This window comes from Dromiciops gliroides, chromosome 1, assembly GCF_019393635.1.
Source record: "Dromiciops gliroides isolate mDroGli1 chromosome 1, mDroGli1.pri, whole genome shotgun sequence".
Classification (NCBI taxonomy): Eukaryota; Metazoa; Chordata; class Mammalia; order Microbiotheria; family Microbiotheriidae; genus Dromiciops; species Dromiciops gliroides.
In genome coordinates, this window is record NC_057861.1 from 51,166,926 (window position 1) to 51,193,749 (window position 26,824).

Sequence of the window (26,824 nt, forward strand, 5' to 3'; positions counted from 1 at the left end):
TCTCACAACAACCCTGTGAGGTAGGTGCTTTATTACCCCCACTTGACGGCTGAGAGATGGTCCCACAGTCAGCTTGCTAAGTAAGCATCTGAGGTAGGATAAAAATAAATCTGAGCCCCAAAAGTCTCTGGAATGGGGTGGGGGGATTAGAGTGTCTATCAGATTCGCCCCTCCTTCACTGTTTCCCCTTCCCTCCTTTTCTTTGGTTTCCTTGCTTTGGCTGCCCCTCAGACCACTGGGGGTCACTAGCTCAGCACCCCCTAACCTAGACTCCCTGGAGGAGAGTAAAGGCCCCCTCTTGTCATCCTCCAAGTAGGTCTGAGCTACTTATGCCATCCTTCTCTCCAGTAGTCCCATCATGCACCCCCTGGACATGAACATTCCAATGATGTTAACCAGGCACCTGCCCTGAGTGCTTAGTGCTCTCAGGGTGCATCCGTAGTGACACACTGCCATGCTCACGGGGACAGTCACAAACACAGGCAGCCCCTTGGACTTTCAAAGCCAGCATTTGACCAGCAGCGGCCAAGGACCATGAATGAAGGAACGGTCAGAGACTTTCCTCTTGGCCCAAGCCCCCAGGAATCCAGGTTCCCATCCAGCAATGGGTGGTCCAAGGAATACATAAGACCCAAACTGGCTTCCTGGGCCCCCCCCCCCGGCACATGGGCAAAGCAGATTAAGGCTTCCAGATGCCACCCCTTCCCTGGGCATGAGCAAGACGAGAACAAGGGGATATGGTAGAGGTTGAAGAGGTAATCAAGGATGGAGATCCATTTGGACTTGACAAGAGACAGACAGACCCTGGTGGAAGGCTGGGGGTGGAGGCATAGTGGTGGTGGTGCAGAGGCTTAAAGGCCCCTACCATTCCTGAGTGCCCGAATCTATGTTCTTGGCTGTCCACATGTGGCCTGGGGCCCCCGAGACCTTTCCTCTTTCAGGGTAGGAGCTGGCATGCCACCATCTTCTGGCTCACCATTCCTCTGGGCAACCATGAAACCACACCCTAGTTTCTTAACCCCATCGGAAGCTCAAGTGGTGCCCACAAGCCCCTCTAGGGATTCCCCTGGCAGATCAGCTGAATTGAGCGCTAGAATGGGTAGGGAGCCAAGGCCCTGGGGTCTCAAGAGCTGGAGCTCAAACTCCATCCCTGAGGCTGCACGAACATGCATTTTGCTCATCCCTAAACTAGTGATTGTAAGGAAAACTGCCTTCTAGACCTTAGAATGATATAGAAATGTAAGCTGTTTAGGATGGTGCCCCAGGGATCTTGAGCTTTCACGGGCCAGGCTCTGCCATCTCCCTGGGCTCCCACAGCCAGAGGGCCCTGGGCCCCCAGAGTCCCTTCCAGGAAACTCCTAGTGGCCAACCCAGCTGGGGTGGAGCAGAGATTAGTCACCAGGCCAAGTCAGCCCAGGGAGCTGTTTCAGGGAAGGAGGGAAGTGGTGGTGACAGGAAGCAAGGGGAGGGGGGGAAGAGGTGGAGGAGGTGACTGGGGGAGCCAGTCAGGGGACCCTATGTGGATAGGGGCAGCCCAGCTATAAACACCGGTCAAATTTCCTCTAAATCCTGGAATAGGGATGAGGGCACAAGCAAGCAGAGGGTAGCCCTTGCTTTGGAAATGGAAAGGGGGAAAGGGACAATCCCATAAGGGACTGAAAAGTCAGTCCCCAAACCAAACCAGAAATGGGGGGAGAAGACGGAAACCGATCTCATCTCATACTCAGATCCTGTTCCATTAAGTCGCCCCAGGCCAGATTACAGATGGGCTTGAGGTCCAAGCCAGAAAAGGGGTGTGGGACAGCCCCTGGAGCAACTATGAAGAGGAGGGAGAGTCCAGGGGATGGCCCAGAGAGGCCGAGGCCCTTGGGTAAGAATGGGGGCATTAGTCCCAGGGAAGTGACTCATCCTCCCAGATTTTGAGTGTTGCCAACTTTGAAGGCACCCACAAGCCCTTCCTTTCCTTCCCCTCCACCCCCCCAGTCCCAGTCTCTCATACCTGCCTGTCATGGAGCAAAAAAACACCCACTCTTCAAGAAATGAGGGAGTTAAGGCCCCTTCCTGCACAAAATCCCATGCTATAGGCCTTGGGGGGGGGGGGGTTCCAGAGGGCCTTCAGTAGAAGGCAGAGCCCAGTGGGAAGAACTGTGGGTGGGCTTGGCCTTCAGGAGATATGGGATCTGGGCTCTGTTCTGGGGAACCTTGGGCCAGATGAGCTCTGAGCCCTCTGCCAGCCTCAGCTGTCAGAGGGGAACAAGCACAACGCCCACAAAGGCATTCTAGATATCAAAAACATAGTACTTTACGGCTTACAAAGCACTTTACAAGTGATCTTGTTTGCTTCTTAAAACCACCCTGGAAGGCAGGTGCTTATTGTGTCCCTTAAAGAGAACTTAAGTAACTTGCTCACGGTCACAGTCAGAGCTGGGAAGGCCCTTAGAACAGTCAGGTTTAGGAGGGCTCTTAGAACAGAGGATGGCAGGGTGGGGAGGGCCCTTAGAACACAGAATGTCAGAGGCAGCTAGGTGGCACAGTGGATAAAGCTCCAGCCCTGGATTCAGGAGGACCTGAGTTCAAATCCGACCTCAGATACTTGACACTTACTAGCTGTGTGACCCTGGGCAAGTCACTTAATCCTCATTGCCCCACCAAAAAAAAAACCAACAAAAAACCCCACACAGAATGTCATGGTGGGGAGGGCCCTTAGAACAGAGGATGTTAGGACCAGAAGCTGGGAGGGCCCTTAGAACAGGGAATGTCAGAATTGGGAGGGCTCTTAGAACCCAGCTCAGAGCTGGGAGAGCCTTTTGAACATAGAATATCAGAGCTGGGAGGAACCTTAGAATACAGAAGGTCAGAGAGAAAGGGTCCTTAGAACACACTGTTGGAGCAGAGAAGGCCTTTAGAACACAGAAGGTCAGATCCTTCGAGATAGCCTGGTCCAATAATCCATTCAGCCAAGGGGGGGGGGGGGCAATTAAAGTCCAGAGAAATAAGTGAATGGCTCCCAGGCCATTGGTTAGTAGGAGAGCCCAGCCTCCCGTTTTGCCAGTTCAGGCTCTTTCTCCCCCACCCAGAGACCTCCCTTGGGGATAGATCTCTCCTATGGGTGATGGCTGAGCAGACAGCCAGAATCGGGTTAAGTCAGTGTGATCAAGTGGGCTTCTCTAGGAGAAAGGGAGGAGGGCAACAGTCTGCAGTGTGGAGCAGGAGGAGGGAGGCTAGAGCTGAGGAGGCCTTAGGTCACGCTGGCTGATTGGAATGCTGGAAGGAAGGCAGCCAGAATGGGCCCAATCTGAGGAATCCTGGAGCCAGGGGGTCCTGGGGGCTGAGAGCCTAACAACAGGTGAAGTCAGCTTAGCCTCCTTGGCCCCCTTCCACTACACACACAGGCAAAGAGACACACAAACATGCACACGCCAGCAGACACATGCAAACATGCACGTGTGCCAACATGTTCACACACATGTAAAGACACGTGTGTGCATGTATGTAGGCAAGCACACAGATTAGACACCTGCGCAGAGACTGACACACAGACACGCACACACGCATACCAACACACGTACATACACAAAGGCACGCTCACACCGTTCCCAGAGCCGGCAGAAGAAGCTGAAGGCCCCAGGCAAATCGACCAGGATGGGCACTTTATTTCCTAGGGTTTCCCATCAGACAAAAGGAGGCTCCATACCTAGGTCCAGTAAACTCAAATGTGGGGGGTGAGAAAGAGGACTGCACCCGCTGCAGGCAGAGGGCAGCACGCACTGGGCAAAGGGAGTGGGCACATGAGGATGCTTCTGCCAAGGCAAGGGGCACACTCTCCTCCCACTTAACAGAAGCCAATTCCCCATTCACGGATGTGCCCCAGCCCCATGCCAGGCAACCTGGAGGTTAGGTCTAGGGAAGGAGGATGGGGCAGAAAGTACTTTGGGGCTGCCCTGGGCCTCTGGACTCAGGCCAGCTCAAGGGCTCCAGGCCTGGCCAACGTGCCAGGGCCTGAGCACACTAACAGTTCCCCTTCCCTGTGGGCAGTGTGAAAATGCCCACTTCCAAGGCCCAGCCCACCATCTCCATCATGACATCCTCGGCAGAGTTGGGCTGGTGCCGGAGTGCCCGTGACGTATTTCCATCGGTCTACCATCCCCTCGCCTGTTGGGGCTGTGTGAGATCTTCCAGCCGGCCCTGGCCAGACAGATCAGGCCCCCAGCTCTGGTGGGGAGGACTGAAGAGGGAGGGAGACGTGCCCCCCCCCCCCCCCGCCTGGGTGCTCTGTGTTCTTCATTTGTTCATAGGGACTGACCCAATCCTAGGTCACCGCAAGGTGGTAGATGAGCTGGGGCAGGTCAGGCTTTGGGACAAGAAAGGGACAGGGAAGATGCGGGCCAGGGGCTGGAAGGTACAGGGGAGCCCAGGAGGGCAGGAGGCAGCATCCGTCTGTCCGGGCTTTCAATTTCTGGCAGCAATGACCACAGACAGAGCCACACCCCCAAGGGCTACAGCGGTTGCCCCAAAGAGCCATTTCCACGGAATGGACTGTAGGAAAAAGCACAAAAGGAAAGGAACATGTTACAATACCGCTCTCTGCCCTGAGCAACCCACCATCCCCCCAAGTCTGTTCCCAGCCCTGCTGCTGGGCCTGCCCTGGGACCGGGACGACAGATGGCCCGGGGTCTGGCCATGCCCCTCTGAGCTAGAGAGAAAAGGCCCAAATCCTTAGCCTGGCATTCAAGGCCTTGCATGAGCAGGCCCCAGAATGCCCTTATGTCATCTTCCTTGAAGTTGTTCACTCCATCTCTCCTTGGGATGCTTCTCTTTCACCCTTTTTTCTGTCTTTCCAAATCCTTCTCCTAGTCTTGGATGGCCAGCTCAAAGCTCACCTCTTCCAGGAAGCCTTTCATGACTACCCCAGACTACAGGGAGCATTGAGCTCCTCTCGGATCCGAGGGCACTTGGCAACTGCCATCTGGGGCCTTGGGACATCTCCTGAAGGGTCACTGGAATTTGCCTGGATGTGTCCCTGCCTCCTGGCCTAGAACGGAACCCTCTGAGGGTGCTGGGAGGACTAACTCTTGTTCTTGCCTTTCTCCAGAGTCGGCCTAGCAGAGGAATGGCAACAAAGGAAGCCCTCCTTGGGGCTGATGGGCAGGAACCCAGAGGGCCAGGGCTGAACCTCATTCTGCCCCGGGACTTCCCTAACGGCCACCAGGGAAGGTTCTCCCCTTCAGGCCTTGTATGTCTACCCCAGGGCAAGAACCAAGGCAAGGAAGGGAGCTCAGGGATCCTCCACCTAGGCTGATAATTCCAACTCTGCCACTGACCTGACAGATGAGCTTTGAGAAGCCCCTCCCCCTTCTCCATCCCTAGCTCTCACTTGAGATGATAATACTATCTGGTTTCAAAGTTCCCTCTCCATTAAAAAGTTCTACCTAGCTCTGACATCCTGGGTTCTAAGGGCCCTCCCAGCTCTCATATCCTGTGTTCTAAGGGCCCTCCCAACTCTGACATCCTGTGTTCTAAGGGCCCTCCCGGCTCTGACATCCTGTGTTCTAAGGGCCCTCCCAGCTCTGACATCCTGTGTTCTAAGGGCCCTCCCAACTCTGACATCCTGTGTTCTAAGGGCCCTCCCAGCTCTGACATTCTCTGTTCTAAGGGCCCTCCCAACCCTGACATCCTGTGTTCTAAGGGCCCTCCCAGATCTGACATTCTCTGTTCTAAGGGCCCTCCCAGCTCTGACATTCTCTGTTCTAAGGGCCCTCCCAGCTCTGACATCCTGTGTTCTAAGGGCTCTCCCAGCTCTGACATCCTGTGTTCTAAGGGCCCTCCCAGCTCTGGCATCCTGTGTTCTCCTACTGCTGACATACTAAAGTCCTTCAAAGTCCTAAAATTCTACAACTGTGACACTAACCAGTGACTTGGCTCAGAGCTGGCAGAGCTACTCAGGCTGTGTGGCCCCACTCCCTGGCACTGCCAGAGATGGCAATGCATGCCAACAGTACAAAGGGGCCCCTCACCTTCATATCAAGTCCTAGCCAGACCAGAAACTGAATACTTGGAGAAGCTTCTGGATTCCTTGCCCCCCTCACCCTCCTACCCCAGGTCCCTTACCCGGGGGCCCTTGGCAGGGCTCTTGGTGGGCAGTCCACTGGCACCAACAGTGCCAAGCATCTTCTTGTACATGGCAGTCTCTGTGTGCCTCTGGGCAGCATGCTTTTTCACCAGCTTTGAGAGCTCTGAATGAATAGTCTGCAAAGAGAAAAGATGAGAGCCAAAGAGGGCCACCCCAAAAAGTGTTGGGAAAGGATGCAGGTGGAGGGAAATAGAGATTCCAAAGCCCTGGAGAAGCTGCCAGGGAGTGCCCATTCAGGGTCTCAGTCTACCAGTAATGGGAAATGGGGATGCAAGAGCTAGCTACTGGAACAGACAAGACAAATGTCCTGACGGTTCAATCACACCCCAGATGCTTCCTGTTGCCTCATGGACCCCCCTCCCCGACCTTGGCATAATAAACAATGGGGGCACCAGTAAAATATGTAAGGATGGGAATAAAGGGAAAGTGCTTCTGGATTCCCAGGAGGAGATAAAGTAAATGGAGGTACAGAAGAGAGGACACTTCCCCTCTCCCCAGGGAAGCTAAGGCTGGGGAGTCAGGGGCTCAACTAGGATGGGACTAGGACACTCAGGATGAGACGAAGAAGAGTGAGTTGGTGGAGGGGCTGGGGCAGACAGGGAAGCAGATAACCTGAGGGAAGCTACTTCGCCTCCCCATGAACCCCCCAAATATCTCCCTAGTCCTGAGAGCCACTAAGAGGAGACTACCTGGACCAGTCTTGTTTCCTGTGAGGGATGAGACCTAGTGTGTTCAAAGATCTCTGGCAGCTGCAACATCCTGGATCTAAGGGCCCTCCCAGCTCTGACCTTCTGGGTTCTAAGGGCCCTCTCCCCCTGACATCCTGTATTCTAAGGCAGAGGGTCAAACTCAGCCCATTGGACTCTCAAGTTTGCTCTGAATCAGACCAAACTGTAATTGGTAAATGTTGAAGAAAATATATATGACACAACATGGGTTATTTGAGTCTGATAGCACTGTTCAAAGATCCCTAACAAACTCAGAGCCCAGATGGGCCTTAGAGGTCATCTAGTCCAACACCCTTCTTATCAGGCCCAAGAAATACTCGCTCAGAGTCTTCTGGAAGTAGGTGGCAGAGGCCAGACTCAGAGCCAGGCTCTGGCTCGAAATCCGTCTCACTGCACTGCCCTGTGCTAAGGCCTCAGGAGCTTATCTCCTGACAAGAACACAACTGGTACCTGCTGGGCCTTTGAGGGACTGACTTCAGACTCTTAAGTCCTGGGCCAAGGCTTGGCAGAGGCCTGGCCAAAGAGAAGGGGTCATATGGATACGGGGACCCAAGCTGGACCAAAGGGCACAGCCCCATGTTGGCCAGCACTAGGCAGAGAGGCAAGCCCGGGGCACAGCAGGAAGACCTCCTTTGGGCACGGTCTAATGGTGCCTGCCTCGTGAAGAAGGACCAGGGCTCCCCCTGACCTCCAGCCTGCCAGGCAGACTCATGGAGAGATGAGCTGAGAGGGACCAGGGAGGGGAAATGACCTGCCAGTCACACAGGAGGTAAGGAGCGAAGCCAGGATCCAAACTCAGGTCCTCTGACCCCAAAGACTGAGCTCTTTCTGCAACTCCCAAGGGCCTCCCAAAGGCAGGAAGACGGGGAGGGAACCTGGCCTGCTCCCCAAAGAGTGGCCATCCCTGGGAGGAGCAGTCCACCCTCAAGATTACAGACTGTCAGAGCAGAGGGAGCTCGGCTGGAGAGACATCCTGGTCCCTGGGCGGGGGAAGGGGAAGCTAGGCTTCCAGGGAAGACCCCCTCCCCACCTCTCTCCAAGAGGCCAGCACCAAAGTGCTTGAGAACTTACCTTGTTGGAAGGTTCCAGTTTGAGGGCCGCTCTCAGGATGGGGATGGCCTCGGCGTACTCACCTTGCTGTGCCAGCACCTACAGAAGGGCAGGCTAGGATGGATCAGTCCTCAAGGACATGCTGAAGTTCCCCATCTACTCAGCCCCAAGCCTTGCTCAGGCAAGAGAAAGGAAGGACTTTAACCCTCCCCCTTCCCAAAGAAATTTAGTCTCACTGGGGAGAAAAGATTCTGGGCCTCACTTTCCTCTGAAACTCTCTGAAACCCTCCCAGCTCTAATGTTCTATGATCCTAAGGCCCTCCCACCTCTGACATGCCATGTTCTAAGGGCCCTCTCTCCCCGAGCTGTGACATCTACTGTTCTAAGGGCCCTCCCAGCCCTGACCTCTGCTAGTCTGTCTGTGACCCTCAGTCCCATAATAACTGCATGGCCTTGGCCAGAACACTCCCAAGGATGCAGCATCTGTGTGCCTGGGGCTGCCCTGAGGAGGCTGGAGGTGGACTTGGGGCAGGGCTGGTCACCTCGGGCTCACCTTGCCCTTCCGGAACAGGGCCTTGATGTTATCTGGCTGGTGGCTGAGTGCCAGGCTGCAGGAGTTCAGGGCTGCGCTATAATGGTCCAGCTTGAGCTGTGAGGCAGCCAGGTTGTTTAGACATTTCACCTTGAGTTCCAACAGTTCTGACTCCTCCTCTGGGCTCACATCAACTGGCACAGGGGTGCAAAGGAGCGTTAACACACAACCTGACCGAACCCCTAGAGAGGTGCAGGGCCCAGCCTCGGCCAAGGCAAGACAGCTGTGCATTGGTGGCAGAGGAGAGGGCCCTACAGCAAGGGCTCCAGGACCAAGGCCAGGGACACCACCCCCCCCCGCCCCGTCCCCGCAGATGGACACTCCCTGAGCCCCATGGGGAAGCACCTTTGGAGCTGGCACCTATGGCCTTGAGAGCCAGGTCGTAGGAGTTGGCAGCCAGGACGAAGTCGGCCCGCTGGTAGTGGGCATTCCCACACTCCCGCTTGTGGTCAGCCAGGTTGATGCGCTCTCGCCCACTAAGCAGCTCCAGGTCAGGCCCATCTACTGCTGTCTGCAGAGCCACCTCCAGCCGAAGGGTTGAGTTGGGAGGGATGGCAGGACTCCTGTGGGGCCCCAGGGACCAAGAAATCAGGGAATCTTAGAGGCTCCTCTGCAGAGTCCCTGAATGGGAGCGGGGCAGGGACAGTCTTCCAGCTCCTGTCTAATTCCCAGCTCTGACTCTAGATGATTCACTTTCTCTCCCTAGGTCTTAGTTTCCTTATCTGAAAAATGAGAGGGTGCTAACAGGTCACTCTAAGGTCTCTTCCAGCTCAGACACTGAGTAATTCCCTACCAAGGCAGTATTTGTTCATTGGGAAGCTCTCCCTCTTAGGAAGTCCTGCCATAGCCTCTCATTCTCTGAGGAGGAGCAGGTAGCACTGGCTTTTGTCTATCACCCAGTTACTAAGGGGAGCAGGAAAAGCAGAGCCCCTGGCCTCGGGGACACTTTTGTCAGGAACCAGATGAACACTGACCCTGACTATTCAGCTGGGAGAATCTGCCCCCGGACCCCTTGCTGGGGAGCTGTCCAGAGAACTCCAGGAAACCTTTTATTTCCAAGGGGGAAGGAAAAAGAGCCCAAGATATTTAGTCTCACTGGGGAGAAAAGATTCTGGACATTTGAGAGGACCTCTGTCATGAATTCACCATATGAACTAGACACTGTTCTTCTCTGGATTTTAGTTATCCAACCTGTTAAGTGAAGGGGTTGGACCAGATATTTGTTAAGGGTTCTCCCAGCTCTAATATTCCATTTTTAAAGGGCCCTGCCATCTCTGACATCCAGTGTTCTAAGGGCCCTCCCAACTCTAACATTCTGTGTTCTAAGGTCCTTCCCAGCTCTGACATTGTGGGTTCCAAAGGCCCTCCCAGCTCTAATGTTCTGTGTTCTAAGGTCCTTCCCAGCTCTGACATCCTGTGTTCTAAGGGCCCTCCCAGTCCTGACATCCTGTGTCCTAAGGGCTCTCCCAGCCCTGACATCTTGTGTTCTAAGGGCCCTCCCAGCTCTGACATCCTGTGTTCTAAGGGCCCTCCCAGTTCTGATATCCAGTGTTCTAAGGGCCCTGCCAGCCCTGACCCTATCCTCTAGTCTCTCTCACCTGCCATGAGCTCCAAAGCAGTATTTGGCATCTGCGATGATCAGGGCTGTCTCACCCACATTCATGAGCTGCACACTCAGATCCAAAGCCTTCGGAAACAAAAAAGACATGCCCCAGATCCCAGAGGATGAGTAACAAGTAGGGGTAGGGAGGAAGAATAAGCATTTATATGGTGCCTACTTTGAGGCCACCACTGTGATAAGTACTTCTCAAATATTCACAACCACCAGGGGAAAGCTAAAGAAACTGAGGCACAGAGGTGTGGTGCCTTTCCCAGGGCCACACAGCTAGTGCCTGGGCCCTGCCTCCAGGCCCAGCGCTCTCTTGGCTGTGCCACCAGCTGCCTCTCAGGCCCCTATGCCCCAAAGCCCAGGCTTTGCTCTCTGTAAACAGGGCCCTAGGCACTCCACCCCCATTCCCTTGTTTTACAGCACCTGGAGAAAGTCACAGTCTCCCAGGGTGAAGGTGAGGCGAGGCTGTTCCTCCACCTGTGTTCCATCGTCCTCAAGAGAGACCTTCAACTGCACTGTCACATCCTGGCCCTTGCTGGGCCGCTCAGCCCCAGGCGGGGCAGCCACAAGAATCTTCTTTCTAAGCAGTCCGTTACCTATGAGGGAGAGAAAGGACAAGGAGACATCCCCTCCATTTCCAGCTCAAGCCTATATGCTCCTTTGGTCTCCTCCAGATGTCAAGAGCCCAAGGGAGGCCCCCAGCCTTGGGTGGATCCCTAGGGATGAATCCACAGGAAGGCACGGATCAGAATCCCATCGCCGGAAGGAAGGCATGTTCACGTTACTGAGAGCCCAAATCAATCATGTATTAAACATCTACTAGGAGTCAGGCACAGTGCTGAGCATCAGGGGGCTGCACTAAGGTCTGCAAGCACGTGAGATACCAGGAAGATACAGAGGTGAGGTGAGAGGGGAAGAGGAGGATCTAGAACCACACTGGGAGGAAGGAGACTTGGTCTCAAATCTAATCCCAGTTAGCTGGTGACTCTGGACAAATCACTTTCTTTCTCTGGGTCTCATTAGACATTAGATCAGACGGTCCACAAAGTACCTTCCAACAACAAGAAAAAGCCCATCTAGGAAATATTCACATGAGTACTAAGGGTAACAGCAGAAAACGGAAACAAACTCCCTGTTTTCTAACAGGAATGGCTGACCAAAGGGCAGCATGTGGATGCAATGTTGTATTATCACATTATAAGGAATGCCAAAGAAGATGGGCCTCCCCAATGCCCATCTGGTCAGACCCCTTGTCCAGAGAGTGACCAACTGGCCTGGGCTGGAGGGCCTCCAGGGAAGAGGGCCCCACCACCCTTTGGGGGCAGCTTTGGTGCCCTTCGTGCGAACCTTCCCCTTCTGCTTCCGGGCCTGCCCACAAGCTGACGCTTTCTCCAGGTTAGACATCCCAACTTCTTTTAGTCAAGCCTGGATGCCCTTCGCCAAATGCAGTGCCCAGTTTACCCAGGCTGGGTCCATAGGGACCCTGATCCCCTCGTCCTGGACACTAGGCTTCTCTTTCTGGACTCAGCCTGCATGACCTCTGGGGGCTCCTGGTAGAGCTGCTGACTCATGAAACGGAAGCCTGTAAGCAATGAAAAGCCCAAGTTCTTTCTGAGCTGAACTATCCAGCCAGGTTTCCCTCTCCACTTGAGGTGACTTTCTTTTTTAAACTCAATAATAACACTTGGCATGTATTCCTCTTACATCTCCCCTTCCTGGCTTCAGCCCAATGTGCTAGACTGGCCAGGCCTTTCTGGCACCTGATTTTGCCACTTGGGGTGTGAGCTACACTCCTGGGCTCTGCAGCACATCTATCAAATTCTCTAATGCCATCAATGCCTTTGTCTGAGCCACTGATCAAACTGTTCAAGCAGTCTGGGAGCAAGCACAAATCCCTGCAGCCAGGGCTGGGCTGGAACTAGACCGACAATGGCTTGAGAGTCGGTTGTGAAATGTTCAGAATAAACATTGACTTACACCTCAGAAGTCAGCAAGCTCTACAAATTAGGGCTTGATTTTTTTTTTTTAAATAAATTGTGTCTCATTAGATTCTGACAGCAACAACCCTTGAGGGCAGAGATGGTTTCTTTTTCTTATTTGTAGCCCCAGTGCCTAGCCCAGTGCCTGAGACAGAGTAGGCACTTAATAAATGTTGACTGATTTATCTGAATTCCTCATGTTTGTCACTTTTCAGCAAAAGCGTACTCTACCACACTGATTTCCACAATCTGTCCAGCCCTGTGTGGTCAATGGTCGCATACTTGGGTTCCACTGCTTCCACAGCAAGCACTTGAATACCTTGTTATATACAGTAACTTTCTTTTTGACAGTGACCTTCTTGTAGGATGTGCCCGTTAGTGGCAAGGATGGGCCAAAGGACATAAATAGTCAATGACTTGTCTTACATAATTCTAAGTTGTTTTATAGAATTAGAACAACAGCAGCTCCAAGAGCATATTCATCTGCTTATTCCCCCAAAGTCTCTACAACATTAATTGTTGCCATATTTTTTTTATTAGAAAAAATTCACCTTCTCTACTTCCCACCTCAACCCCCTCAACCTTGTCACAAACACGTCAAGTCAAGCAAAACAAAGTGGCCATGTCAGTTCCCAGGTTCCTTCTCTTCTGGATTTATGTCCCTGTCACCACGATAACTTTCTATGGTGGGATTCTTTTTTTGTTTGCTCATTCTTCCAGACTGCTTCCTGACTTCATACTTGATGGAGGGCCAGACTCTGCATGCTTCTGGAGGGAATGTCAGGGCTAGTTCTTGGAGTAGTGAGTGTTGTGAGAGTGCAGGACATCAGCTTAGGCTCTCAAAGCAATGTGCTCCAGGGTAGTCTGATCACTGTCCCCCTCGTCCAAGCTCCACAATCTCCTGACTTGGGTTTGGGTCTGAGCAACAGGCCTGTGGGTTGGCCTCTGGTTGGAGTCCAGCTGACTGCTGCTGGACTCAGTCACTGTCAGCCCAGTGGACTTTGGCCTGGGATTCCTGCCCTGGTTATTCTGTTGCTGTTTCAGACTGGGCTGGAGTCTGGAACGGAAACACTGAAGCCCTCCTGGGGTCAAAGTCACAGAGCCACTGCTGCTACTACTGTTGCTTACTCCTCACTGGTGTACAGTCTGGGACACATGACCAGTCCTCACCCTGAAGTGCCACCCTTAGGCAGAGGTCTCTTTCTCAGTCTGCTTTAGACCTTTGGCCCAGAGCTGAGCAGTGAGTCACAGACATGACAATATACATCTATTTCTGCATGCTTCACAAGCTTAGACCCCTCTGTGCTGGAATGCTCCACATGGGCCATTCCTAGCTACACTGCACCCCTCAGTGGCCTATGTCAACTTGGGCTAGAAAAATGACTCACTGTGACTTTTTCCCTTGGATTTCCTACTCAGGATTGCATCAAGGTCTGGTGCATTTTCTAGATCTGCTTAGGGAAAATGGGGATAGCAAAAGAGGTAGGTTTGACTGTACTTCTTCCTGCTATTCTGCCATCTTGACTCTATCTCCCTATTGCAATCTTTGTTCATCTTTGCAAATTTGATGAGAGACAAATGAAACCTCAGAGTTGTTTTATTTTGTTTGCATTTTAAAAATGACTGTTGATTTGTAGTAGTCTTTCAAATGGTCAGTGATAGTTTGAGTTTCTTCTTTTGAGAACTATTTATTCACATCCTTTGACCACTTATCTTTTGAGAAACTCAATAATAGTGAAAAATACCACTTGTGGCCCAAGAGCTTCAGTTTCTTCTCTATGACATACTTTTTAGCAATACTTCCTAAATTCCTTCTAGTATATCACCATTTGTGGCAACTGGAAAAACCAGAAGGGGATAATAATTATCTAGTTAAAATTCCCCCAAGTAGAACATGCACTCAAGCCTCCAAATGAGCATTGGCAGGAAGTGATGTGGAGTCAACAGAGCAGAACCAACAGAATAACACATGTAGTTATCATGGAAGTTCCAACCATTCAAGTGAATACAACTTAAATTGGCAAAAAATCCCATTCTCAGATTATCCCACAGACACCGCACTATTCAGAGCAAAAGTTTTTGCTGTGGTAAAGAACTAAAAATACTTGCTTCTCAACTGTTGAATGACTAGAGAGATGATGCTCATGGAGACAGCAGAACATTACTGAGTGGTAATGACATGACAAATTTGAAAACTTCAGAGAAACACGAGAAGACCTATACAAATTGATACAGGATAAAGTGAGCAGAAGGAGAACATGATGACAACAATGTAAACAGAAGCAACAATGAAATGAGATGGAATTTTCTGTAATTACAGTGGTCAAGATTGACCCTGGAGAAGAGGTAGGGAAATGCAATCCACTCCATTCCCTTACAAAGGTGGGGAACTATGGGTATGGAACAATCTAAATGTGGCCTACTCAGTCCAAGCACTGGTTTGGCTGAACTACTTTTCTTTTTCTTTAAAAATGTTTACGGGGTATTCCTAGCACTCTTTTGCTTTTCGATACTCAGAGTTATAGCTCTTCTGCCCTGATTAAAGACCTTATTTCTCCTTAAAAAAAAAAAAAGTTTATGATAAGGGAAGGCTCACTAGGCAGGGAAATAGGAAGGAGGGATGTATTTGGAGATTACTGTGATGTAAAAAACAAAAGGTTTCAATAAAAACAAAACACTGATCACAAACAATGGACATTGTTGTTGGTAATACATAAAGCACAGGCTCCTTCTTTCTTTTAACAAAAAGAACAGGCGCCACAAGTGTCCATCACTCTTCTCTTTCTTCTGCGATGATGAGTCATCCCTCACCTGGGATGCTGCAGCTCAGCAGGATGTAAGTGATCTGTTTTAGCATGTCATTTCTTCTTCAACCCCTCCATGGATCCTGTGGAGATGCTGATGTTTAACAAGGCAACTGTTAACAGTTCTCCGCTGGGTCTCTCATATGTCTGGAAGCTGGTGTGTGGCGGGGAAGGGGGGCATTCTTCTTTACAGTAATTTACTGTTGTTGCTAAGTTAAGGTATCTCAGGTTTAGATTAGTTGCTCCCTGGGGACCAGCTGCCCTCATGTATGGCAGCATGGAGCCAACAACATGCCCTACATAATGCATTATGTTCTCAAGACCACACTCTCTTTGGCCACTGCTAGAATTGCCCTTCTAGCCATGCACTGACCAAGACAGCCAGCTACGAGGGAGATTTCAGAAAAACCTGGAAAGACTTAAATGGACTGATGCTGAGTGAAGTGAACAGAACAAAGAGAACATTGTACATAGTAACAGCAACATTTTGTGATGATCAGCTGTGATAGACTTGGCTCTTCTTAGCAGTGCAATGATCCAAGACAATTCCAAAGAATTCATGATAGAAAGTGTTCTCCACATCCAGAAAAAAAGAATTATGGATTCTGAATGCAGATTGAACCATACTGTTTCTACTTTTTGGTTGTTTTTTTTTTCTTTTTTGAGGTTTCCCCCTTGTGTTCTGATTCTTTTTTCACAACATGACTAATGCAGAAATATGTTTAATGTGATTGTACATATATAACATATCAGACTGCTTGCTGTCTTGGGGAGGGGTGAGGGATGGGAGGAAGAAGAATTTGGAATTCAAAATCTTATAAAAACAAATGTTGGGGGCAGCTAGGTGGTACAGTAGATAAAGGACTGGCCTTGGATTCAGGAGGACCTGAGTTCAAATCCAGCCTCAGACACTTGACACTTACTAGCTGTGTGACCTTGGGCAAGTCACTTAACCCTCACTGCCCTACCAAAAAAAACAAAAACAAAAAAACCCCAAACAAACAAAAACAAATGTTGAAAACTATCTCTACATGTAACTAGAAAATAACAAAATACTTTTATGATTAAAAAAGCAAAAATAAAAACAAAATAAATAAATAAATGGTCACTGCCTGTACTCCACTGAGTGACAACGGCTTTCTGTTTTCTGTTGACTGATGGAAGAAATAGTTAGAAGCATATGATAGTCATGGACCCAGCAGTCTTATCTGGGACACATAAATTGAACTGTTTTCTGATACCAGCAGCTTCTAAGGAGTCATAATGCCCATCAATAACCAGGCACAGGGGCAGCTAGGTGGCTCAGTGGATAGAGCACCCGGCCCTGGAGTCAGGAGTAACTGAGTTCAAATCTGGCCTCAGACACTTAACACTTACTAGCTGTGTGATCCCCGGCAAGTCACTTAACTCCGATTGCCTCACTTAAAAAAACAAACAAACAAACAAAAACAAAATAACCAGGCACAGGAACACAAGGCCAACAGATACCAAGTAAAACTGGGAATGATGCTCTGAGTCAATTAACAAATGGGGGGGTGGAGGGGTGGAGCCAAGATGGTGGAGTACACATAGGGCCTCACCTGAGCTCTCCCAAATTCCTTTCCAAACAACTTTAAAATAACACCTCAAAATGAATTCTGGAGCAGCAGAACCAACAAAAGGTCAGAGTGAAAGGACCAGCCCAAGACAACTTAGAAGGTCAGCATGGGGGCATCTGAATTGATGGTGGTGACTTCCAGAATTCTCAGCCCAAAAACAATAAGGGGGTCAGACAACTGGTCAAAAGGAGATTAAAGGGGACCCTTGGCTGGCACTGAGGGCAGGATTCTGTTGTAATGCTAGTTCTGGGTCACAACCCTGGGGGAGGAGGAGCACTAACACCCCAGGGTTTGCAACCATAAAGGAATGGGTACCCTGGTCACAGTTCCAGGGTGAAAAAGAGTACTTGTGGTCATTCACAGACCAGACCACAGGCCAGGAGAATAATGACCACATCTCTCTTTAGATCATACCACCTTGGAAGAAACAGAAACTTACATACCCCCAAACTAGCTCTGAAAACAGATACACAAAAAACCTGAAGCTTGGGACAGTGCCCCCTCAACCCAGGAGCAAAGCTCAACTTTAACATAATGTTAAAAGTCAAGAAATAGGCTGCAAAAAATAGCAAACAACAACAAAAAATAACCTGACAACCGAAAGTTACTATTGTGACAGGGAAGATCAAAACGCACTCAGAAGAAGAAGGCAACAAAGTCAAAACCGCTACATCTAAAGCCTCAAAGGAAAATGTGAATTGGTCTCAGCTATTCCCCCTCCCCCCCACCCAAAAGAATCCTGGAAGAGCTCAAAAAGGACTTGAAAAGTCAAATAAGAAAGGCAGAGAAAAAACTGGGAAAAGAAATGAGATGTGTAATTTAAAATTCTAAATGTGAGTTCTAATCTGTCCCCACCCCCCAGTTTTGGGGGGAAACTGGCTAAAATCACTGATAAATGAGTTTAGGTTTTTTAAGGGTTTATTAAAAGATATAAGATAGTAAAGAAAGAGAAAGGTGGAGGACAGTTTTCTCATAGCATGGAAATCCTAGCAGTCCTAAACCTCCCGCTTCTGAAGTCTTCTGCCACCACACTGATGTCTCGCACCAAAGAGAGCGAACTCTTCTGCCAGCATCCACTTCCTCCTTAATGTTCCCTTCCCAGAAATGGGAGGTTCTTCAAGCTGATTGGCTAGCGTCATTCAAATTCATTGGTTCACTGTACCCGAAGGTGGTCTCAATGGAAAGTTCAAAGTTTTTAGCTTCTGAGAATAATACCCTCTTAAGTACCAGCCAGATATGCTTACAAGCCAGTCAGCAGTCACTCTCACCCAATTCAATCAGTTTAGATCAATCTCCGGGTGGGCCCCTGAGTATCTGCTAAATCCCCTCATCTATCACATTCCATTATCTTGACACAGAAAATATATAACAAAATCATAAAAAGAAACAGCAGCTTGGTAAATAAGGTAGAAAATAAGACCTTAATAACAAAAAAGACCAAATAGTAAAAAGACAATTCACAACAATTCACTGAAGAGAACTCCTTAAAAAGTAGAACTGACCAAATGGAAAAAGAGGTACAAAAGCTCATTGAAGGGGGCAGCTAGGTGGCACAGTGGATAAAGCACTGGCCCTGGATTCAGGAGGACTTGAGTTCAAATCTGGCCTCAGATACTTGACACTTACTAGCTGTGTAACCTTGGGCAAGTCACTTAACCCCAATTGCCTCACTTTAAAAAAAAAAAAAAAGCTCATTGAAGAAGATAATTCCTTACAAATTAGAATTGAGCAAATGGAAACTAATAACTCCATGAGACATCAAGAAACAATAAAACAAAATAAAAAGAATGAAAATGTAAAATACTTCATTGGAAAAACAAATCCTGGAGAAATAATTCAAGAATTATTGGACTACCTGAAAACCATGATCAAAAAAAGCCTAGACATCATCTTTCAAGAAATTATCGGGGCAGCTAGATGGCGCAGTGGTTAAAGCACCGGCCCTGGATTCAGGAGTACCTGAGTTCAAATCCGGCCTCAGACACTTGACACTTACTAGCTGTGTGACTCTGGGCAAGTCACTTAACCTCCATTGCCTAAATAAAAAAAAAAAATTATCAAAGAAAACTGCCCCAATATCCCAGAACCAGAGGGTAAAATAGAAATTTAAAGAATTTATCAATCACCTCTTGAAAAAGATCCCAACATTATTTAATATTATACTAGAAATGTTAGCTTTAGCAGTAAGAGAAGAAGGAATTAAAGGAATTAGAATAGGCAAGGAGGAAACAAAACTATCACTTTTTGCAGATGATATGATGGTATACTTAGAGAATCCTAGAGAATCAACTAAAAAACTACTTGAAACAATTAACAACTTTAGCAAAGTTGCAGGATATAAAATAAATCCACATAAATCATCAGCATTTCTATACATGACCAACAAAGTCCAGCAGCAAGAGATAGAAAGAAAAATTCCATTTAAAGTAATGGGGGGGGGGCAGCTAGGTGGTGCAGTGGATAAAGCACTGGTCCTGGATTCAGGAGGACCTGAGTTCAAATCCGGTCTCAGACACCTGACACTTACTAGCTGTGTGACTCTGGGCAAGTCACTTAACCCTCATTGTCTCGCCCCCCCCCCCCCAAATAAATAAATAAAAGTAAAGTAATGGGGGCAGCTAGGTGGCGCAGTGAACAGAGCACTGGCCCTGGATTCAGGAGGACCTGAGTTCAAATCCAGCCTCAGACATTTGACACTTACTAGCTGTGTGACCCTGGGCAAGTCACTTAACCCCAATTGCCTCACCCCCCCAAAAAAATAAATAAATAAAATAAAGTAATGGTAGACAATATAAAATACTTGAGAGTTTACCAAGATAAACCCAGGAACTATATGCACACAATTACAAAATACTTTTTACACAAATAAAATCAGATCTAAATAATTGGAAAAATATCAATTGCTCATAGATAGGCAGAGCTAATATAATAAAAATGACAATTCTACCTAAATTAATTTACTTATTCAGTGTCATACCAATCAGACTACCTAAAAATTATTTTATAGAGTTAGAAAAAATAACAAAATTCATCTAGAAGAACAAAAGGTCAAGAATATCAAGGAAACTAATAAAAAAAAATGCACGGGAAGGTGGGCTAGCTATCCCAAATCTGAAGCTTTACTATAAAGCAGCAGTCTTCAAAACTATTTGGTACTGGCTAAGAAATAGAGTGGTGGATAAATGGAGTAGGTTAGACACAGGAGACACAGTAGTAAATGACTTTAGTAATTGATAAACACAAAGATTCTAGCTTCTGGGATAGGAACTCAGTATCTGACAAAAACTGCTGGGAAAACTGGAAGACAGTATGGCAGAAACTAGGCATAGACCAACATCTTATACCTTATACTAAAATAAGGTCAAAATGGGTACATGATTTAGACATAAAAGGTGATACCATAGGTAAATTAGAAGAGGAAGGACTAGTTTACCTCTCAGATTTGTGGAAAGGAGAATAGTTTATGACCAAACAAGAGACAGAATATTATGAAATGCAAAATGGATGATTTTGATTACATTAAATTCAAAAGTTTTTGTACAAACAGAAGCAATGCATCCAAAATTAGAAGGGAGGCAGAAAGCTGGGAAATAATTTTTATAGCCAGTATTTCTGATAAAGGCCTCATTTCTAAAATATATTGGGAACTAAATCAAATTTCTAAGAATCTAAGTCATTCCCCAATTGAGAAATGGTCAAAGGATATGAACAGGCAGTTTTCTGATGAAGAAATCAAAGCTATCTATTGCCATATGAAAAAATGCCATAAATCACTATTGATTAGAGAAATGCAAATTAAAACAACTCTGAGGTACTCCCTCACACCTATCAGATTGGTTAATATGATGAAAAAGGAAAATAATAAATGTTGGAGAAGCTGTGGAAAAATTGGAACACTAATGCATTGTTGGTGGATCTGTGAACTGATCCAACCATTCTGGTGAACAATTTGGAACTATACCCAAAGGACTATGGGACTGTTCATACCCTTTGACCCAGTGGTACCGCTGCTAGGTCTGTATCCCAAGACACCACAGAAAAGGGGAAAGGACCCACATGCATAAAAATATTTATAGCTGCTCTTTTTATGGTGGCAAGGAATTGGAAATTGAAGGGCTGCCCATCAATTGGGAAATGGCTGAACAAGTTGTGGTATATGAATATAATGGAATACTATTGTGCTGTAAGAAACGATGAGAAGGCAGATTTCAGAGAAACCTAGAAGGACTTACATGAACTGATGCTGAGTGAGATGAGCAGAACGAAGAAAACGTTGTACACAGTATCAGCAACATTGTGTGTTACTCGGCTGTGATAGACTTGACTCTTCTCAGCAATACAAAGGTCCAAGATAGTTCCAAAGGACTCATGATGGAAAATGCTCTCCAAATCCAGAAAAAAAGAACTGTGGAATCTAGATGCAGATTGAACCATACTATTTCTACTTTTTATGTTTTTATTTTTTGAGGTTTTTCCCTTTTGCTCTGATTCTTCTTTCACAGAATGATTAATGTAGAAATATGTTTAACGTGATTGTACATATATAACCTATATCAGATTGCTTGCTGTCTTGGGGAGGGGGGAGGGAGGGAGAAAAATTTGAAACTAGAAATCTTATAAAAACAAATGTTGGGGCAGCTAGATGGCGCAGTGGATAGAGCACCGGCCCTGGATTCAGGAGTACCTGAGTTCAAATCTGGCCTCAGACACTTAACACTTACTAGCTGTGTGACCCTGGGCAAGTCACTTAACCCCAATTGCCTTACTAAGAAAAAAAAAAACAAAACCAAATGTTAAAAACTATCTCTACATGTAACTAGAAACTAATAAAATACTTTTATGATTAAAAAAAATCCCAAAACGAAAACTCCCATGAATACCATAGCCAAATTGCAGAGCTTCCAGATCAAGGAAAAAATACTTCATGCATCCGGAAGGAAACAATTCAAATATCATGGAGCAGGAGCAAGGATCACTAAGATTTAGCAGCTTCTATATTAAAAGATCAGAGAGCTTAGAAAATGATATTCTGGAGGGCAAAGAACCTAGGAGTACAAACAAAAATCACCTACCCAGCAAAACTGAATATAATCCTTCAGAAGAAAAAAAATGAATGAAATAAAGGACTTCCAAGCATTCCTAATGAAAAGACCTGAGCTAAATAGAAAATCTGGCTTTCACATACAAGAGAAGCATCAAAAAGGTAAATAGGAAAGACAAAATATAAGGGATTCAATAAGGTTAAACTACTAACATTCCTACATAAGATGATACTTGTAACTCCTAAGAACTTTAATTATTATTAGGGTAGTTATATACATAGACAGAGAGTTTGGGTGTGACTAGACTATAAGATATCTAAAAAAATAAGGAGTGAGAAAGAGGGATGCACTGAGAGAACAGGAAAGGGAGAGGTAGAATGGAGTAAATTATCTCACATAAAAGAGGTACAAAAGAACTTTTACAATGAAGGAAAAGATGAGGGGGTGGCAGACAACTCTTGAACCTTACTCTAAATGGAACTGGCTAATAAAAGGAATAACATCGACAATCAGTTGGGTATAGATACTTATCTTACCCTACAGTTAACTAGGAGCAGTGAAGAAGGTAGGGGACTGAAAGAAGGAAGCAAGGACTGAGGGAGGCAATATCCAGATGCAAAACACTTTTGAGGAGAGACAGGGTGATAGGAGAGAAAGAAAAGGATAAACAGATGAAAAATAGGATGAAGGGGAATACACAATAATCATAACAGAAAAAATTTTTACAAGTTTCTCTGATAAAGGCTTTATTTCTCAAATATATAGAAAACTAAGTCAAATTCTAAGAATAAAAATCATTTCCCAATTGATAAATGGTCAAAGGATATGAACAGGCAGTTTTCAGAAGAAGAAATCAAAGCTATATATAGCCACATAAAAAATACTGTAAATCACTATTGATTAGAAGAATGCAATTTAAAACAACTCTGAGGTACCACCACATTGGCAAATATGATAGAAAAGGAAAATGACAAATGTTGGAGTGCATATGGAAAAATTGGGATGCTAATCCATTGTTGGTGGATCCAAACATTTTGGAGAGTAATTTGGAATTATGTCCAAAGAGCTATAAAACTGCATATCCTTTAACCCAGCAATACCACTACTACATCTGTATCCCAAAGAAAATAGGACCTATATATACAGAAATATTTATAGCATCTCTTTTTGTGGTGGCAAAGAATTGGGAATTGAGGGTATGCACATCATTTGGGGAATGTTTGAACAAGTTGTGGTATATGATTGTGATGGAATACTATTGTGTTATAAGAAACGATAAGCAGAATGCTTTTAGAAAAACCTGGAAAGACTTAAATGAACTGTGCTAAGTGAAGTGAGCAGAGTCATGGAACACTGTACACAGTAACAGCAATATTACATGATGATCAGGGCAGCTAGATGGCACAGTGGATAAAGCACCAGCCCTGGATTCAGGAGTACCTGAGTTCAAATCCAGTCTCAGACACTTACTAGCTGTGTGACCCTGGGTAAGTCACTTAACCCCAATTGCCTCACCAAAAATATATATATATATATATATATATATTACATGATTATCAACTGTGAATGACTTAGCTATTTGCAGCAATGATCTAAGATAATTCCAAAACACTCATGATGAAAAATGCTATCTACCTCCAAAGAAAGAAGTAATGGAGTCTGAATGCTGATCCATGCCTGTTTTGGGGTTGTTGTTTTTTTCTTTCGTTACTTGTCTTTTGGTTTGTGTTTTCTTTCACAACATGGCTATTGTGGAGGTATATTTTGCATGGCTGCTGTAAGAGGCTAAAATTCTAGCTAGTCTGTCTAAAATATCTAATGAGTGGTCGCCAATAAATTATAAGCTTTAGCAAGAGTTAGACTTTTAAACATTTATTAAGGAGAATAAGAATTTGATGAAGAGCGAGAAAAAGGCCTAGATTCATCTATCTATCAAAGGGAGAGTGCATTTTAGCTCCACTCTCCACAAGAGTCCTCAAGAAAGAGCGCGAACCACCCCTTCCTCAATCCCACAAGCCTCCTGTGAAAACTGGAAATGTACTGTCCCCACACATACACAGCTCCAAGCTAATTGGCTGATAGCTTTGATCAAGAGTACCCAGGAGCAAACACCACTTCCAGACGCCAAGGACTTGACCTCATGGCTTGCTCTCAGGCGCCTTCTCCTCATGGTTGAGCTTTCCTACAGTAGCTCTCCAGCAGGTGGCATCATTCCAATCGTTACACTGCACATATATGATCTATATCAGGTTGCTTGCCATCTTGGGGAGAGAGGAGAGGAAGGAGGAAGGGAGAGAATTTGGAACTCAAAAGTTTTAAAAGATGAACAATAAAAATTGATTTTACATTTGACTGGGGGGAAAAGGTTTTTTTTTAAAAACTATGGTCACCCTTTAAGGATGTTGCTCTTTTTACCTATCCTTGGTCCCTATGTGACTTGCCTGATGAAGAACTAAAGGACAGAATTAGGGAGGACATTCCTATCAAATCCTTCTGAGTGTGGGGGCAGCTGAGTGGTGCAGTGGATAAAGCACCGGCCCTGGATTCAAGAGGACACTTACTAGCTGTGTGACCTTGGGCAAGTTATTTAACCCTCATTGCCCTGCAAAAAAAATAAATAAATCCTTCTGAGTGTAAATTAATGGTGTTCGCTGTTGTGTTCATGGTGACTGGTTTTCCTAGAGGGACAGAGAATCTAGGTCTATTAGGTCCTTCGTCACCCTCTTGATGTTGCTTCACTTACACTATTTTTCAGGAATATTATACTGTGGGGTGATTTATTTGGGATTACACTGGGGGAAGGGGAGGTATCTATATGATGCCCCTAAACATTTGATAATAAAATTTTTGACAAATAAAGTATATTCCAACTATAAAGCTTTGTCTTGGCCCTTCTCTTCTCCCTCTATACCAGGTGTTCTTAACCTAGGGTCTGTGGATAGATTTCAAGGAGTCCATAGATTTGGATAGGGAAAAAAAATTTACATTTTCACTAACTTCTAACTGAAGTCTAACATTTCCTTTAATTATGAAGGCTTAAAAAAAAAAATCTTATTTTAAGAGCGGTCCATATGCTTCACCGGACTGCCAAAGGCAAGGTCCAGGACACAAAGAAGGCAAAGAATCCCTGTTCTAGACTATTTCACTTGATGATCTCATCAGTTGCCATGTAATTCTCATTTCTATGCAGATGATTCACAAATCTATAGTTTCAGCCTCAGTCTTTGTCCTGAGCTCTGGTCCCATGTCACCAATTCCTTTTGGACATTTCCAACTGGATACCCCACAGGCATCTCAAACTCAACATATCCAAAAGAAAACTCATAATCTTTCCACCTAAACCTTCCTTCCCCTTCTCCCAACTTTCCTGTTACTGTCAAGGGCACTGTCTTTATCCCAATCACACAGGTTCATGATCTGGGTACCACCTCAACTCCTCACTCATGCTCAGCCCACATATCCCATCTGTTGTCAAATCTTGTCATTTACACCTGTACAACATCTCCCATAAACGTATGTATATACATATACCTATACATATACACATATCAGCTAGGTGGCACCATAGTGGATAGAGCCCCAGGCCTGGAGTCAGGAAGACTCATCTTTCTGAGCTCAAATCCAGCTGCAGACACTTACAGGCTGTGTGACCCTAGACAAGTCACTTAACCCTGTTTGTCTCAATTTCCTCATCTATAAAATGAGCTGGAGAAGGAAATGGCAAACCACTCCAGTATCTCTGCCAAGAAAACCCTACATGGAGTCACAAAGAGTTGGACACGACTGACCAACAATGAATGCATGCGCGCGTGCGCGCGCACGTGTGTGTGTGTGTGTCTCCTTCACTACACTCACAGAGCCTCCACCCTGGTGTATGTTGTATGTTCTTATCACCTCTCATCTGGACCACTGCAATAGCCTGTTGGCTGGCCTCCCTTCCTCAAGTCTCTTCCCATTCCAGTCTGTCCTCAATTCAACCACTAACGTGATTTTCTGAAAGCACAGGTTTGTCCATGCCACCTTCCCATTCAACAAACTGCAATGGCTCCCCGTTGCCTCCAAGATCAAATACAAAATCCTCAGCTTGGCATCTGAGGCTCTTCACCACCTGGCCCCTCCCTGCCTGTCCAATCGTGTGACACCTCACTGCCCTGTACACTTTCTACATCCAATCCAGGGAGTGCAGCCTGCTACCCTTCCTCACCCAAGTGAAAGGCCAATTCTGGATGCCATGGTGAAAGCTACAGCTAGAGTGTAGAGGCTGCTGGAAACAGGGCCTAGGATGGAGCTGGAGGGGAGGAGATGCCAAGAAGTTTTGGGGGAGACTGCCTGACTGGGGAATGAGGGGAAGGGCAGAGTCAGGCCTGATGCTGGGGTCTGAGCCTGAGCCACTGGGAGGAAGACTGCACTGGGCCCAAGGAAGCACCCTCAGAAAGAAGAGATGATTAATTCGATGGCAGACAGACTTCCGGTGCTGGTACAATGCAGCAGGGCATGTCTGGCACATGGGGTACCCAGAAGCCCCAAATAGGAGGCTCAGAGAGACCATCTTGGCAACCATCCAGGCTGTCCCATACCCAAGAGGAATCCTCGGGACAACGTACCCAACAGAGGGTCCCCCATCCATTGTGGGTCACCTCTTAGTGTTGGGAAGCTGTCTTTCAACATCCGGCCCAAATCTGCCTCTCCCAGCTTCCCCCACTGCTTTTGGATCTGCTCCCTCTGCCTCGTGACAGCCCTTCATGTCCCTCCAGAATCTTCTCTTTTCCAAACTAAACACCCCTATTCCCTTCACAAGATCTCTCCATGACTATGACCTAGTCTCCAGGCCCTTTGCCACAGTGCCTGCCCTCTTCTGGACACTCGGGGGTTTATCAGCGTCCTTCTTAAAATGTGGCTCCCACATCAGAAGACAATCCTCCAGATGAGGCTGGACAAGAGCAGGGGACAGGGGCACTGTTGGCTCCTTGGTGCTCAGAGCTGTGCCCCTAGAAGCACAGCCCAGACTTGGAGGTCCAAACCCCACCTAGGACCCTCTGGGGTGGGCTATGTAGTAGCCCTGGAAAAGTCACTTTGTAAACTGCAGCGTCTTCCTCTGTGAAATGAAGAATGGGACTGATTTCAGCAGAGCCTCATGAGAAAACCACTATAAATCTTAAAGCAACATACAAATGAGAGCTTTGTTATTTTGTTCACCCTTCAAAGGTTAACCAAGCTCATCTTCCTTCTGCATAGATTGACTGTGGTCACTCTTCTACTCAAAAATCTCCCACTTTCCCAACACTTAGCACC

The 26,824-nt window shown here is 47.0% G+C and overlaps 1 protein-coding gene across 2 annotated transcripts in view; it reads right to left on the minus strand.

The window, feature by feature from the left end:
- Nucleotides 1-4,203: 4,203 nt before the first annotated feature.
- Nucleotides 4,204-26,824, minus strand: part of FKBP8 (FKBP prolyl isomerase 8) — a 36,548-nt gene continuing 13,927 nt past the window's right edge. For both annotated transcript variants that reach the window (XM_043976330.1, XM_043976329.1), the window contains exons 3-9: nucleotides 10,533-10,705; nucleotides 10,099-10,187; nucleotides 8,846-9,063; nucleotides 8,462-8,634; nucleotides 7,930-8,007; nucleotides 6,109-6,246; nucleotides 4,204-4,536 (exon numbers count right to left, since the gene is read on the minus strand). In XM_043976330.1, the coding sequence (XP_043832265.1) occupies nucleotides 4,450-4,536; nucleotides 6,109-6,246; nucleotides 7,930-8,007; nucleotides 8,462-8,634; nucleotides 8,846-9,063; nucleotides 10,099-10,187; nucleotides 10,533-10,705 (956 nt within the window). In that variant the 3' untranslated portion in view covers nucleotides 4,204-4,449. The remainder of the gene's footprint in view (nucleotides 4,537-6,108; nucleotides 6,247-7,929; nucleotides 8,008-8,461; nucleotides 8,635-8,845; nucleotides 9,064-10,098; nucleotides 10,188-10,532; nucleotides 10,706-26,824) is intronic.